The following is a 14,548-nucleotide window of genomic DNA, read 5'->3' as shown; positions in this document are numbered from 1 at the left end:
ACCCTCCCATCCTTAATCCTGCACTGTTATGTTACAGTTGCTTTTGCCGTCATTAAGCCCATTGTCTCCCCTCCACGGTCAGTGCCCTCTGAGTATGTCGGTGCGCTTGTAAAACGACAGTCAGCACAGTTGAGTGTGACTCGGGTCACAGGACGGTGTGCTGGTGCCGATCTGTCACGGTGGGTCTTGTGCTCCCCAAATAATGACTCACCTCTCTTCCATTCAAAGTTTTTTCGGATTTATTGCAGGGTGAAGCAAACAAAGGACACATCAGCGGGCCCGTTTGGGAGCTAGTACGCATGCACGTATCCTTCAGCTGCAGGCTGTCCTTTTTCAATTCTTTTTGCGTTGACTAAATCAGTTGGAAGTGATCTGTTACATAATGGTATTTGGTGGGCATTTATTGGATCAGGAAGAGAATAAATACACTTAATACATAAACTAAAGTAAAACCCAGCAACCACAATATGTAAAGTGTCGCCTGCAGTTTTTTTAACCTTTTTCTCTTTTTTCTCCACATTTAAATACCTAAATGAGGTTGTCGTAGTCTTATTAAGAAGTCTCTGGATATAATTGTATTTACTATATTTCGGAAAGTTAGATGTCAAGACTGTCAAGACCACTTGTGACTGTCATGTGAATCTGGTGCCCGCAGCCAGTTAAGTTAATGGTTGAAAAACGCCATGTTGACTCAGACCCAAGGACAAACATAGTCTGCCAAAATTCACCAAAAACATCAAATTGTAGTTTTCATTTGTAGCGTGCAGTGAGGGTGACACCAATCTTCTCAGGTTATCCTCTGCAGATTTCTCACATTCCTTGACACTCTCCATTTACTTACCCTCTTGCAAATTGCCCTCGTCACGTACACGTAGTCACAAAGAATTTCCTAATTTTGGGGATTCATAAAAAGACAGAAGTATTCAACAAAAGGAAGTTGCACTATAAGCGAAATGTGTCCTAAATTCATATGATGGCAATGCAGCACATCATTTTTTTCCTTGACAGAACAACAGTGATATCATTAGTGAAACTTTCTCCCTCACTGTGTTGTTCTGAGATTAAAATGCTGTTTGGTTTCACTCTGGATAAAACCAGTTCCATAGAGCCTCAGGTCAGAGGTCGTGGGGTCTCGACTTGGAACTGAGAGTTTAGTGCGACAGATACTCTCCAGCGAAACAGAGAGGATGTACATTGTGTGTGTGTGTGTGTGTGTGTGTGTGTGTGTGTGTGTGTGTGTTTGCCGTATGGCGACAGGAAGTCTCTCTGGTGAAAGGGGAAGTGGTGACTGAGAGAATAGGAGGAAAAACAGAGGAGATGCGACAGTGTTGGTTCACAGGTGCGGGCCGCACGGGGCTTTCCACGTCCTTCTGCCCTTCAGAAGAAGCTGAGATTACTGAGAAGAGGCTCGCCGCAGACTGTAGAATTTTTACGTCTGTCGGAATTTCCAGACGCGGCCTACCACAAAAATGCGCGAGACTTCAGGTCGAAATGCGTGAAATGGGCTGATTTTAGCTGCAAACATTATGTATTACCTCCAAACAGTGCGTCCATATGTGCTGACATGCACATATGCACATGTTTGTATATATATATATATATGTGTGTGTGTGTATATATACATATGTGTGTGTTTGTGTGTGTGTGTGTGTGTGTTTGTGAGTGTGTATACATGCAAACATTTCTACATGCAAACCAAAAACAAGCTATGCACAGCAGTGGTGAAGGATACCTGCAGGCTATAACAGTGCAGGGACTTTGGAAAAATAACTGATCCCAGTAAACGTGGATTCGGAGACTTACAGGTTTTACAGGAATTGCGGCATTGAAACTAAATTTAGTTTTAAAAAAAACAAATTCTGGGGGCGGGGACAATGTGACATTTAAATGACTAGTGTGTAGCGCATAGACATACAGGATAAAACCGTTGACTGTTAGACATCACCTTCACACTTCCCCTTAGATCACTTAAGGCTCTCTTAAAATGTCATGTTTAATTATGCAAATGGCGTATTATCTAATTAAACATGCACTAATTTGTATAAAAACTGAAAATTCACCTTTGATGAAGCCAGTGTTCAAAATTCTTGTCACATTTTGTTGACAGTATTAGAGCGAACTATTTTTTTTTACAGATGAGATCAGTTTTTATCACTCCTTTTATCTGTTTGACCTTAAAACAGATAAAAGATAATTGCTGTGTCAAAGCTTTTCCTGTGTGTGTGTGTGTGTGTGTGTGTGTGTGTGTGTGTGTGTGTGTGTGGAGCGCACACAGGAATAAAAAAAAAGAAGTGTACCCAAAAATCACTTACACACACACACACACACACACACGCACACCCACACACACACACACACACACACACACACACACACACACAAAGTACTCTACTACGAAAGTGGGAGGGGCTTCCATGCGAGCATTTGCCCAGCTGTGGAGGCCACAGGTGGGGCTGTGGGGGAGGGCGAAGGGCCGAGCTGTGCTCCGATTTCTTACGCGTATGTGTGTAAGGGAAGGAGGGTGTGTGTGTGTGTGTGTGTGTGTACGGGGAGGGTCTGCAGAAATTTGGGGTGCAGGGGGAGCTGCTCGCTGGCAGCTGGATATTGTCAGGGAGCTTGCGCGTCAGGGTGAACGGGTTTAAGATGACATGTGCCCAAGGAGACCCTGACTCACTGTTTTTGCTTTTTTTTAGGGGGGGTCCTCAGGGGCTTGCCTGGGGTGGGGTTCTGAGATAGCATACGTATTTATTTTCTATTAAGCATTGGTGGTCTCTCTGAGTATTCATGTACATATACGCCACCTTTTTGTGTCTTTTCAGAGCAGCCAGTTGTTTGAAGTCACAACATCACACTCTTTGAAATATTGCTTTTGCAGATTATGTTTGTGGGCGTGAGGTGAGGAAGGGAGGAGGAGGAGGAGGGATGGAAGGGCGGTGCGAGGTGGGTGTAAATTGATCCTCTGTTTTTGTCCCAGCATATAGTGTCCGAGAGAGGGGCGCGTTTTGGTCTCACTCGAGTGACTTTGGGACGGGTTTCAATGTCAAAACTCGAGGAAATATGAGGCAGTACGTCGGAGTCCAGCAAAAACAGGACACTTATTTCTCTTTTCACAAAAAAAAGGAGGAGAGTTCATAAAATAATGCTTCCAAAGCCTGATGGTACTTTGGCTGATTTCCAGTGCAGCTGTAGGAAAGACTGTAAGTGCCATCGAGGTCCTCGTGTCTGTTTCTGCTCCGTGCAGCCGAGGTGAAGAGGTGGTACACTTCTCAGCTGATGTGCTTTTCGCCGTTATATCTACATCTGGGGGAACCATCTGGTTTTCATCTGGCCCCGGCCGTGTAGTGTTGTGCCGTGGTGCGAGCGTGACAATGTGTGTGTTTGTGTGAGCGGGAGCGGGAAAGGACATGGAGTATATTTGTGAGTTCATGGATGTGCGTGCGGTGTGACTGACTGGACGAGGGGATTAAATGAATGAGCAAACGACTTTGTGTGCGTGAGTGTGTGATTGTGTTACTTGGCCTGTTACCAGTAATGTTAATGTAAACTCGCTTTAGATTCTAAAAGCAGGAAACCTCAGGTATATTACTAAACTGGCCGTTTACAGGGGAAATCAGATATTTCACGCAATCAATTCAGCGCCCCTGACTATCAGGTGAGGAATCTGCGTGCAGTCAGTCTTATCGGTCGGCCCACGTCTGGTTCGTTTCGTGATTCAATTCAAAGCGACGTCTTACAACCAGTGTCACCGGAAAGTGGACGGAAGTGAGGACTGTATCATAAAAGCCCCCCCCCCCCCCCCCCCCCCCCCCAAAACCAAACCTAATTTTGTTCGTGAGCAGCGAGGCTATACCAAGATGTGAAGAGAGCTCATTGACCGAGGAAGGAAGACCGAGGATGGTAGAAGAGAGAGGAGGAAAGCGGAGGCCTCCGCGTTCCGAGGGGGGGCGAGTTGGTATTTTTGAGTGTGCTGGGGGGCCCGCGGTGTGGTAACAGGGCCAGCTGGACTTATAGGGTACGATTTCCGAGGCTTTGTTTGATAGAAGGAACTTGTCGAGAGAAAGAATTCAAAGACAGAAAGAGTTGAAATGTGTCACAGTGGCGGGGAATTGGCGGAAAACTTGAGTCAAAAGTGTTATTTGACTGAAAGTTAGAATGTTTTAACTGGGGAAAACTGGTGAGTCTAACTTAGCAGTAAGATGGAAAAGTTGAAGTGCAGTGCCCTGAAGGCATGTGACACCAATGAGCTGCACACAGCACGTGCATGTTGACCAGCCTGGCCAGTATGTGAGGTGAAGGAAGACACTGCTCATTTTCTCACTTTTTTAAAAATCCAAGTGTAATTGGCTCCATGCCACTTTGCTTGACCCTTAAAAGATCATCCTGGCGTTATTATCTGGTCTGCTTACAAATCTCTACAAAGGGCCATTTGCTCTGTGCTCCACTGTTGATCAAACCGTCGATCGGCTGAGCCACATACACCGTTGCACTGCGTCCCCGTCATTATCATTAACTCGGTCACTATAGTTTCTGAGTCGATCCCGCAAACACTGCTGGAAATACTCCAAATGTGTATGCGTCCTCCAGTGATTTCAAGGAGCAAGTTTCATACTAATAACCATTTAATTGCTGCAATAAGATTTTTTTTTTTTTTCCTGAAATCCAGTGTTTGGATTTGTGTCTTGGGAGAAGGCGGTGAGTGTCAGTCTCTAATGAGACAGAGAGGGGGAGAGAGAGAGAGAGAGAGAGAGAGAGAGAGAGACTGAGGGGGTTACATATCTGGATAAGATTCCTCAGAACTATGATCTGGAACAGTAAGCCTTGAGTGGCCAGTGCTGGCGTGGGCTGGAGAGGCGAAGGGAGTGCCCGGCTTCTTTGGCCTGGAATAATGTATCCCTTCTGTGTGTATGTGTGTGTGTGTGTGTGTGTGTGTGTGTGTGTGTGTGTGTGTGTGAGGCAATGTAGGTGCATACCATCCGCGCTGCTGAGGCATTTGTGTGTCTCTGTGTCGTTTTCAGTCGTCGTGGCCTAAAATGCATTAGAGTTGTAGTGACAGCGAGGCAGCAAACATGCGCGTGTGAAAGTGTGTTTGAAAGTGTGTGTGTGTGTGTGTGTGTGTGTATGTGTGAGTATGCAGGAGTGAGACAGGAAGCATCTAAGGGGCCCACTCCCGGCCGCAAAGTAGTAGTAATGACTAAAAAGTAGAGTACAGAGGGGAAATGGGTTAAATGCAGCATGTGTATATTGTGTATGTGTGTGTCTGTGCGTGTGTGTGTGTATATAAACCTTGAGAGCACAGTCCAGCAATGCGAATGCGATGTGTGAAACGTAGCCCGGACGAATACATTTACGCTGTTTGTGAGAGCGGTGAACTTCCTCTCAGGGGGGCCCACCGAGGGGGCTCAACGGGAACCTCGCTTTGCATCTTTGTGACAAGGGTGGAAAGGCTGCAGACAGGAGAGAACTCAAAGGGGACTCTTTAGTCTCTTAACCTTTAGCGAATGAGATGACGTTCATGTTGTTGTTTTTTTTTCCGTGAAATGTAGGCTACCTAAATATTTGACCTGTTATTGGAACGATTTGCCGCTTATGCAAGTGAAAATACCAAAAGGCACATGGCAGCGTAGGGTGTAGAGAGGCTGAAAATACTTGACATACCTCAGAGGAACTCTCAGTGCCTCTGGATCTGTATTGTGCGCAGCGCCACCTGGTGTTTTTGTGGAGCGTATGTGAAAATATCACAAAATGTCAGCTCTGGACATGACCCTCAGCCACAGACTGTGCTGTACACATAGAAGTCCTCGACTCACCCAAGAGCGCTCTCTGCCGGCGAAAGAGCAGGACTGCAGCGCCAACGCTTTTATTTTGGACAGCGGTGTGATGACATAGCAGGTTGCCATGCCGACAGAGTCGAACAGGGACGTCTGCCCCGAGGAGAAAGAGTCTTCAGACACACCCTGCGAACAGTCAAAACACAACATGTACTGCACACTCCCAGCAGCCTTGCACTTTTAGCTGCCATTAAGTTGGAAGACTCACTAAAGAAAGAATGGGTTAACTAAAATAAAACTCTGGATCCTGCATTACCCTTAATGCAACACTCATTGTTGTCTCCTTGTTGGGACTTTTTGCCTTTCAAACGCCACATACTGTACACCCAAGGTCACAGTGAAGGACTTACATGACCAGTAAACCGAGTTTGACATCATCGGCTCATATTTCATATTATACATCCCGCCTTTATCTTACACCATGTTCTTGTTTTTCAATTACTTTTGTTATGCACAAAACAGCAAAGCAAAATCCTAATTTTTCACATACCTTCCTACTATAAACAAAAACCTTTTCCTCTGTTACATTTCAGAGGAAAAACTTCTCTACGCTTTTACTCCACTGCATTTATTGAACAGCTCTGAGGTTCTTTTCAAATTAATACTTTTCATAAAAAACACACAATGAGCTTATAATATTCAATTACACTATATATTGTTCATGATTAAACCAGTGGTTCCCAGTCTTTTGGGGGTTTTGACCCTTTACACACTGTCCATTTGGGGCCCCTGGTTACTTTTCAGATGCCTATGAGACGTCTCATTTACATAGTTGAACAAGGTCCTGAATATCCATTATTTCATGAAAATCACTTGGTGGATTCATCATCTCATGACCACACTGGGACCCTCATGAGGGGCCCGACCCCTTGGCCTGGAAAATACTGGACTTGAATAAGTAAAAAATGAAGCCGTTAAGACGGACTCCACCTCGAGGAGCAGCGTTAAAAAAGCTGTTTTAAAAATGATAATGTCACACGTGATGACTTATCGGATTTTCTGCACTCAAGTATTTATACCTTGTGTACTCTCGAGGACATTTTGCTGATACCTCTGTGCTTTGATTGTGGCATTGTGGTAACCTCAACCTCAGTGAAGGCTAGAAAGTAGGATTACAAGAGGTCGACTAGGGTCGGGGAGTTTGTCCCACAAATGCAACTCCCGTTGTTGAAAGGACTGCACGCACATCTTCCTTTTGGGGACCAAAAGGGATCCGGCGCGACTGTGGATTCCCCTGCGTCCGACGGCCAGTTTCGACCTCAGGCGGCAATGAAACAACGCGCGGCCCTTGACGCTCCGCGCTGACGCCGACCGGGCCGAGCAGCTGAGCGCCGACGGCGGTGACGTGGAAGTCAATGCGCCGGGCCTGAAATCCATGAGCACCAACCCCCTCCCCCCCTCCCCGCCCTGGATCCGTCCCGCTCGGGCTCTCGCAAAAACAAAAACCGCGCCCGCCTGTTTCCACTGCACAGCATGCTCTCGGGTTGCCGTAATGTCCACCAGCACCCAGGTTCCGTCACATTCCAGGGGAGCATGTCGGGACAGAGAGCCCTCGCCCGAGAACCCGGGAGAGAAAAATCTTCGCGTGCACCTGCAAAGGGAAGTCGAGCTCTCCACCTGCAAAGGGAAGTCGAGCTCTCCACCTGCAAAGGGAAGTCGAGCTCTCCACCAGCCTCGGCCGCAGGGGGAGGATGACGGGCTTTCCCCGGAAAAGAATCCGGCCAGAACTTGAGCTGAGAATCTGACGTTGTTTTCTTCCCCTTGTTTCTTTACGGCTGAGCTTTAAATGGGAATAATATACAGTATATGTATATACATTTTGACAGGTCACATCTACAGTATGTCCTCCCCTCACATCTCTCATCCACACACTCACGTCCACATTTCCTGCCACATCCCCACTCACTCTTTTCCTTTTTCTCTCTTGTTTGATACTAAACTGACAGTTTGAACCTCTCTCCGTCCCATCCCTCTCTCCCTCTCTCTCCCTCTCTCTCTCCCTCTCTCTCTCTCCCTGCGTGTGTCACTTTACGTCGATGAACCAGTCATGGACATGTGGCATGTGGAATTTTTCATTACCTCGCCCCGGGGACATCATGCTGCCTGTGCCTGTGTATCGTGCTGCTATTTTTTTTTTCTTCCTTTTTTTTTCTTCTCCCTCTCCCGCCTTCCCTCTCTATCTAACACACTCACACACACACACACACACACACACACACACACACACACACACACATTCTCTCTCTCTCTCTGTCTCTCTCTCTCTCTGTGTGTGCTATTATCCAGAGTCAGGAGTTGTTGTTTGTTGTCCACATACAGCTACATGGGGCAGCGGTAGCTGTCAGTGACCGATCTCCTCTCCATGGCCTGTCGTCCCTCCGGCTCCGGCTCATACACTGTGGTGATTATCCCACTCAGGACCAGCCTCTCCAGCCTGGACGCACTGCGCTTCTATCTATGGGTGAGGAGGGAGATGATGGTGTGTGTGTGTGTGTGTGTGTGTGTGTGTGTGTGTGTGAGTGTGAGGCTGTTTCTCCCCAGAGTCAGCGATTCTACTTCGTCTCCCATCATGTGTTTTGTGTCCCAGTTTTCAGTCACCTTTTCGACGAACGGCCGGCAGATTTCACAGCACACTGTTGTCGTCATGTTAGTTAAAGTCTAGGCTACGACTTTATTCAGTAGAAGTTGACTCTTCCCTGTGGCCACTTTGGTACATTTGGACTTTCCTATACTACTTTTCAAAATGTTTCTCTTTCCGTATGAGCTGATGCTAAAGGAAAAACAAAAAAGGGAACGACGGGTTCATGGGGAGAGAGGCATGTGTCCCTTTAAGCTCATGTAGTTCTTGTGACAAATCTGAGGTAAATGACAACATTCAGTGACATGTATACGTGTACATTATGTCAAACACCTCACTATATGCATACAAGCAAGTCGGACCAGTAGAGGAAGGAGTGCCACGGTGCAGTAACAACAGGAACACAGGGGCGTACCGTATGTGTTGACTATGGGGCCACATTTGCTGATTATTTTCATAGTCATTTGATCTGCGGATTATTTCCGCAGTCTGTCGTCCGAAAAACAATCGAAAATGTCATTTTCCCAGAGTCCAAAGTGACTTCTTCCTGTGTCACTTTGTTCGTCTGACCTTGAGCTCAGGATTTTTTAAGCAAAAAGACTCTTCACAATGGGGAGACTGCAGCCTAGCCCTCGATTGATTGATCTAATGGATTCATTGATTACTGAGGAAGTTTTTTTCGATTGACCGATCAATTCAATTAACTGTTGCCTATGCAGCGCAAACATTTTTACCACACACCAAAAAGAAAGTCCCACGACTCATTCTTTGCTGCCTCTGCCGAGGAGACTTTTTTCACCAGGGAATAGGTCTTGATGAAAACAATCAGGGGACTGATATCTGTGAGTGTGAGCAGTTTGGTGCAGCTTGATTGTATTCAAGGCGACTGTTGGGCATTGGCAGCGGTACTCGCTCTGCTCAGTGCCATTCTAGTTTAGGTTTTGAGTATTTCCTCTTAAATTGTATCTTCTTCAAATTGTATTTCACCAAAACACTGTTTCAAAGCGTTCTTGCGAGAGCCATGGATCACCTTCTGTTGGCATGATTTTGATCACATTTCAATAAATCTGATCCAAAAGGACACAATAAAAATGTCACTAAGTGTTTTTCAGTGGGAGCTGCGGCCCTGCGGTGTCTCTGTGTGATTAAAACAATAACAACAAAGTGTTAGATGAAAAGTTAAATGCGTAGCAAAGGAGCTAAGAGCATTTAGAATTGTTTTTTTTACAATGCCAAATACAGGGAGGTTCTTTTGTTGCAGACAGAAAGAGTTAAATTTCCGTATGAATAAGTTTATAATCAGTGAGGTATCGATAAAATGACAGGATATTAATATGCTGTACACTTTAAGAAGTCATTTTGGTCACAGTGAAAGAGCTCAGAATCTTTTTTTAAAAGGGGGAAATGAATTATTCACGTACATTTTTGGTACATCAACTAAAAATACTTATGGAGTCACGTTTTTTCCATCTTTGCTCCATGTCTGAGTGTTGTTTTGGACGTAGCGCGGCTGCAGTCGGGCCAGTGACACATTCCCACATGTCAGGTTTGCTTCCTCACAACCTTCTGTTAAAGGCTCAATATGCGTCAGCAGGTTTCCAACCCCCCCATGTTATGGTGTCATGAGTTTCCAATGTCCTCCTTATCTTATGGCTCATTGCTGATTGGCCTTTTAACGTGACTTAAGTGAACTTATGATACCAAAGCCGGATCACCACCACATTTTCCAATTTCCCTGGTTGCTGTCCGGGCCGATAGATGTGCACGTGATCCAACTGAGTGTGGACAATGGGACCAAAGGCCTCCCGCTGCTCTGTAGATTGGCTCCACCGGCAGACAAAGCCTTTGGGGCCTCTGGAAGACAACAGGCAGCACTGTGACAGTCACATCGCTTTATATACACTAACAGCCTGCAGGTCGGTTTGTTGGTGGTCAGGAGTCAGAAAATACGCGACCTTTGTACCCGATGTTCCTCTTGTTGCAGATTAAGCGCTTGAAGGATCTAGAGAAGGAGAAGGACGCTCTGTGGTCTGGTCTGGAGGTTCTGGAGACGGCTCGCCTCTGGTACCGCCAGCGGCTGCAGGAGAACAGGGCCCGGCAGGACGACGTCGAGGCCCAATCCCGGCTCGGCTCCTGCCAGGAAGGTGCAGCTGAGGTACAGAGCGGCGCCCGTGTCGACACCTCATTTCGCTTCACAACATTGCATTACAACGCCACTAGTGTTCCAGTTTGGATTGCAAAAAAACGCACAAATATTCCCCAATACCTGCAAACTGTCACTTAAACGTACTCTGGGAAATGTAGTTTCACACAAGGTTTTTTGGGAGAAAAGTGAGTAAAAAAGACTTCATGAAAGGTCGTCAACAAATGTTTAACTCCCAGAGAGCTTCGAACATCACATGCTTATGCTTTACTGTATTTTATATACAGTAGATAATCCAGATGCAGCATCAGAAGTCATCTTTGAGACCAATGACAACTTAAATGCATGTTGGTAAGACTTGTGGAAGAAATAAGATGAGATAAAATAAGATATTTATTTGTTAGTCACACAGCTGGAAATCGGTGTTACATGTTACAGCAGAAGGTTATGTTGAAATTGGGGAAAAAGTAAACATGCAATATGAACACCAGAAAATATAAAAAGCAGAAATAATATATACAATGTAAGCAGAATATAGGTATCAAGGTAAAGTCAGGCGGGTGTTGCTTTGATGCAACAGTGTATAGATTTTGAATTTGTCACTAGATCTGGACATGGGCGAGAAACTGGCACTTTCACTATCAGTCCTCATGAAATACAACAAGTAATATTTTCCTAGCAGTCTTTGAATATCGTCTTCTCGTGGATCATGGATCCTGGTGTTTTCTCATCGGCTCGTCTCTCGCCTCTCACCAGGCCCGGTCCTGCTTCCTCAGGTCTCGCATCCTGCGGGTGAACGGCTCCCTGGGCTCTGTGATGACCGAGCCCAATGTCATGGGCTGCAGCAGCGACCCGTCTCTGCCGGAGGCGGTGGCGGACGCCGACCTCCGGTGGCACAACTCAGTTCTGACTCAGGTCGGGAAAACAGAACGGGCGCTGGATGGTTTCTCATGGTCAAGAATGTGAATAGATGCAAACGGACCATAACCAGTTGTTCTTGGGTGCTTCTGTCTGCCGGCTGCTCTTATACTTTATACAGAATCATCCTGAGCAAGTAGATACAGCTTTTTCTCAGGTTACAACTAATCTATTTTGCATTTATTATTGCAATCACAGTTATATTAGAGTGTTTCTTTGTCCATATGTTTCTACAGTATTTCCCAATCAGACCATGTTTTTGCTGCCAGTATTTTACCAACAGTTTTGAGGCTGTGTATGGTTAATTTCTCTTCTCCAACAGGCGGTGAGTGACAAAAATCGTCAGATCTCCATGTTGGAACTGCAAAAGGACGCTCTCCTCGGACAGCTGGACGAACTGCAGGCCCACTGACTGCCAGGCCGGCGGTACATGTGCACAAAATCACTGCTGTGCTGCACGGCAAACCTTTCATTTTTCTCTGAATGTTGCATGGTTGGTCGCTTTTCTAACTACTTGTAAATATGTATTTAAATTAATAAATTACAGTTAATGATGCAATATTTGTATCTGGTTGTTTTTCCCCCCCCCCTGTTCCATGTGGCACTTTCTCCAAAGGGCTGTTGCTGTTGAACATACTCACTGTCATCATCGTGAGTCCTATTGACTTTATCAAAGCCAGGCCCTGCTGTCATCTGGCAACATTAAGTAACTTAATGTCATAATTGTAGCTCATAATTAACAAGAGGCGAAAAATTGCGAAAAAAGCTTTCAAAAATCAATGGATAACACCGTAGTTCAATATATGAAGGAGGCACAGAAAATAAGATAACTGCCTTAACTAAGTACATTTACTTTAAGTACTGTGCTTTTTTGAGCTAAGTCACTAATAAAGTAAAAGTTTGGGAAGCACTGTGTTATAGTGTGTATGTGTGTGTGACAATGTAACCTACTGTTGAACAGGGTTTATACAAAATATGTAGTTAACAAACACAAGTCTGTGGATGTTTCAACTTTATAAGAAACTGAACTTATTCTGTAGAGAAAAATGCAATGGATTCAACTTTGACTTCCTCTTGGTGTAATGTCTCTGTTTCTGTTGCGTTAAGTCACAATACATTTTCATTTGGACTGACTGAGAAAGCAACAAAGACATTTTTCATGTAATCATTTATGAATGTATCGTTTCAAACAGTACTCGCTTCTAGTTCGGGTGCTGAGACTGACTTCCTCCAAGCCGGTTATGGCAGGATGTTCAGGAGCATGGTCAGGAGCGAACTTCATCCCCAGGGGTCACTAGAGGTGGAAGAGCTGGATCCTCAGCAGAGTCTGTCTGTGTGCAGACTGAAACCTGCTCCACTGATCATCACAGGCTCCAGATGAGCAGATGTGACAGGAGCTTCAACACCAGGGGTCACTGGAGGAGGCAAAGGTGGATCCTCGGCAGAGTCTGTGTTCCTGCTGGGGTCTGTGGAAGATGAGAAATTCCTTCAGGTTGATTTCTGTGTCTGGTTCACATTAGTTTTAATCAGAGGTCAGAAGTTCACAACAAGGTGGCACAATTCAACATTTGGAGCAAGGTTTTATACCATTATATCAAGGCAATTCTGGCCGGTGATTCATCTGGAGTCCAAGTAAGAGCTGGAGTACTGTTCTCAGCAGAGCTGGTGCCGGAGTTCGGTGCAGGCTGCTCGGCCTCAACCTGGCTGACTGGTTCATCAGCAGAGGTCGCGTGATGTGATGGAGCTGCAGCCACAGGAGAGTCTGGTCCCCCGGTGGGCCTCTGGACTGTGTCGTCACCGTCCTGCACCGAGGGAGTGTCAGTGTCGGCCTGTGGCTGGAAAAGCGCACAAATCTCCCTTGTGGCAGCTTCGGCTATTTCGTCCAGCAACTGGGCTGCAAAACAGTCAACCTTCTGCCTCAGGATGTCCTGGGGGTACATCTGCCTGACCTTCTCCTGAACAGCCAGGACCACGGCATCTCTGATGGGGCGGGAGACGTTGACTCGATGCAGACCACCGGACAGAGCCCTCGTGACACGATTTATAACAGCCTTTGTGAAGCCAACAGCCATGTCGCTGAGCTCCTGGGAGGGCATGTTGAGGTAGGTGGTGGGAGGAGGCAACCAGAAGCCCTGCAGGACTTTTGGAACCACTTCCACCACCACGTCCCACGGGCCGAGCAGTTTGGAGCCGGGAGTCGCCTGCAGCTGCTCCGTCAGAATCTGTCCAAACTTCTGAGCCAAGTTCACCATCTTGGGATTTTGGAAACAAGGAGGGATGTCCTCTGGGCACTCGAGCAGCCACCTTGCTTCGAACTGGACGTCTCTCATCTTCATGCTGGTGAGAACATCCATCACCATCTTGAGAAACGGCTGGACGTCATCATCGTACCCCTCCCGTTCAAAGTCCCAGAACCTCATTCTGAGGGACTTGTTGCTCTCCTCTAGAAGCAGGTCCGTCATGTCCTCGACAGTCACCTCAGATGGGATCCTGTATTCCTGCTGAAGCCTCAACAGTTCTGTCAGCATAGCAATGTTGTTTTTGTAGGAGAGGATGTGCCAGCAGATCTGCAGAGCCCTTTCATAAATAGGTGTGTCAAACATCACCTTGATGGGTCCGTAGATGCCCTTGCTGCCTTCAATGAAAGCCATCGCTGCAGCAAATAAAAAACACTGAAGAACTGTCAAATTGCAAATGAAAATTTCCAGAGGGTTTGAAGTTCACCACCAGTCTCCAGAGATGTCCAACAGATACTAATATTTGAGGAGAAACAAGAGTCAACGGTCAAGGAGATCAAAGCGAAGATGTCACCCAGCACTGCGAGCGAACATATGCAAATTCAGTGTGTGCCAGGACGAGGCGGTGATTGGAGGACGTCATTAGATCCTACATGCTGCCATCTTGTGGTAAAATCCTATTATTGCACCGTTTAAGTTATTGAACTAATGTCACTTGGTTCAAACAGTAGGTACAATACTACAGTAAGTGTTATATTGTTCACACATTCGTACTAACAATAAATAACTCGATGATTTTCAGTCTTGATTCAACATTTGTTCATTTGTGAATCAGACATGGAAA

At 46.0% G+C, this 14,548-nt stretch overlaps 2 protein-coding genes across 2 annotated transcripts; one reads left to right on the top strand and one right to left on the bottom strand.

Moving 5' to 3' along the window:
- Nucleotides 1–7,446: 7,446 nt before the first annotated feature.
- On the top strand, nucleotides 7,447–12,026 carry sapcd1 (suppressor APC domain containing 1). The gene is made up of 4 exons (XM_035620225.2): nucleotides 7,447–8,289; nucleotides 10,391–10,561; nucleotides 11,306–11,464; nucleotides 11,790–12,026. Exons 1-4 carry the CDS (start codon nucleotides 8,191–8,193, stop codon nucleotides 11,877–11,879), a joined length of 519 nt encoding a protein of 172 aa, XP_035476118.2. The 5' UTR covers nucleotides 7,447–8,190; the 3' UTR covers nucleotides 11,880–12,026.
- A 594-nt stretch (nucleotides 12,027–12,620) lies between these two features.
- On the bottom strand, nucleotides 12,621–14,263 carry LOC118291797. Its single transcript, XM_035620214.2, has 2 exons — nucleotides 13,055–14,263; nucleotides 12,621–12,933 (listed from the first exon to the last, which is right to left on the bottom strand). Exon 1 carries the CDS (start codon nucleotides 14,116–14,118, stop codon nucleotides 13,057–13,059), a length of 1,062 nt encoding a protein of 353 aa, XP_035476107.2. The 5' UTR covers nucleotides 14,119–14,263; the 3' UTR covers nucleotides 12,621–12,933; nucleotides 13,055–13,056.
- Nucleotides 14,264–14,548: the final 285 nt, after the last annotated feature.

Source organism: Scophthalmus maximus, chromosome 12 (assembly GCF_022379125.1).
Source record: "Scophthalmus maximus strain ysfricsl-2021 chromosome 12, ASM2237912v1, whole genome shotgun sequence".
Classification (NCBI taxonomy): Eukaryota; Metazoa; Chordata; class Actinopteri; order Pleuronectiformes; family Scophthalmidae; genus Scophthalmus; species Scophthalmus maximus.
The sequence above is the reverse complement of the archived record's forward strand: the minus strand, read 5'-3'. Positions and strand labels throughout refer to the sequence as shown.

Coding starts and splice junctions, on each gene's coding strand:
- LOC118291797 (XM_035620214.2), bottom strand. CDS start 14,118: ATGGCTTTCATTGAAGGCAGCAAGGGCATCTACGGACCCATCAAGGTG.
- sapcd1 (XM_035620225.2), top strand. CDS start 8,191: ATGGCCTGTCGTCCCTCCGGCTCCGGCTCATACACTGTGGTGATTATC. Junction 8,290..10,390: donor CACTGCGCTTCTATCTATGG/GTGAGGAGGGAG, acceptor CTCTTGTTGCAG/ATTAAGCGCTTGAAGGATCT. Junction 10,562..11,305: donor GCCAGGAAGGTGCAGCTGAG/GTACAGAGCGGC, acceptor GCCTCTCACCAG/GCCCGGTCCTGCTTCCTCAG.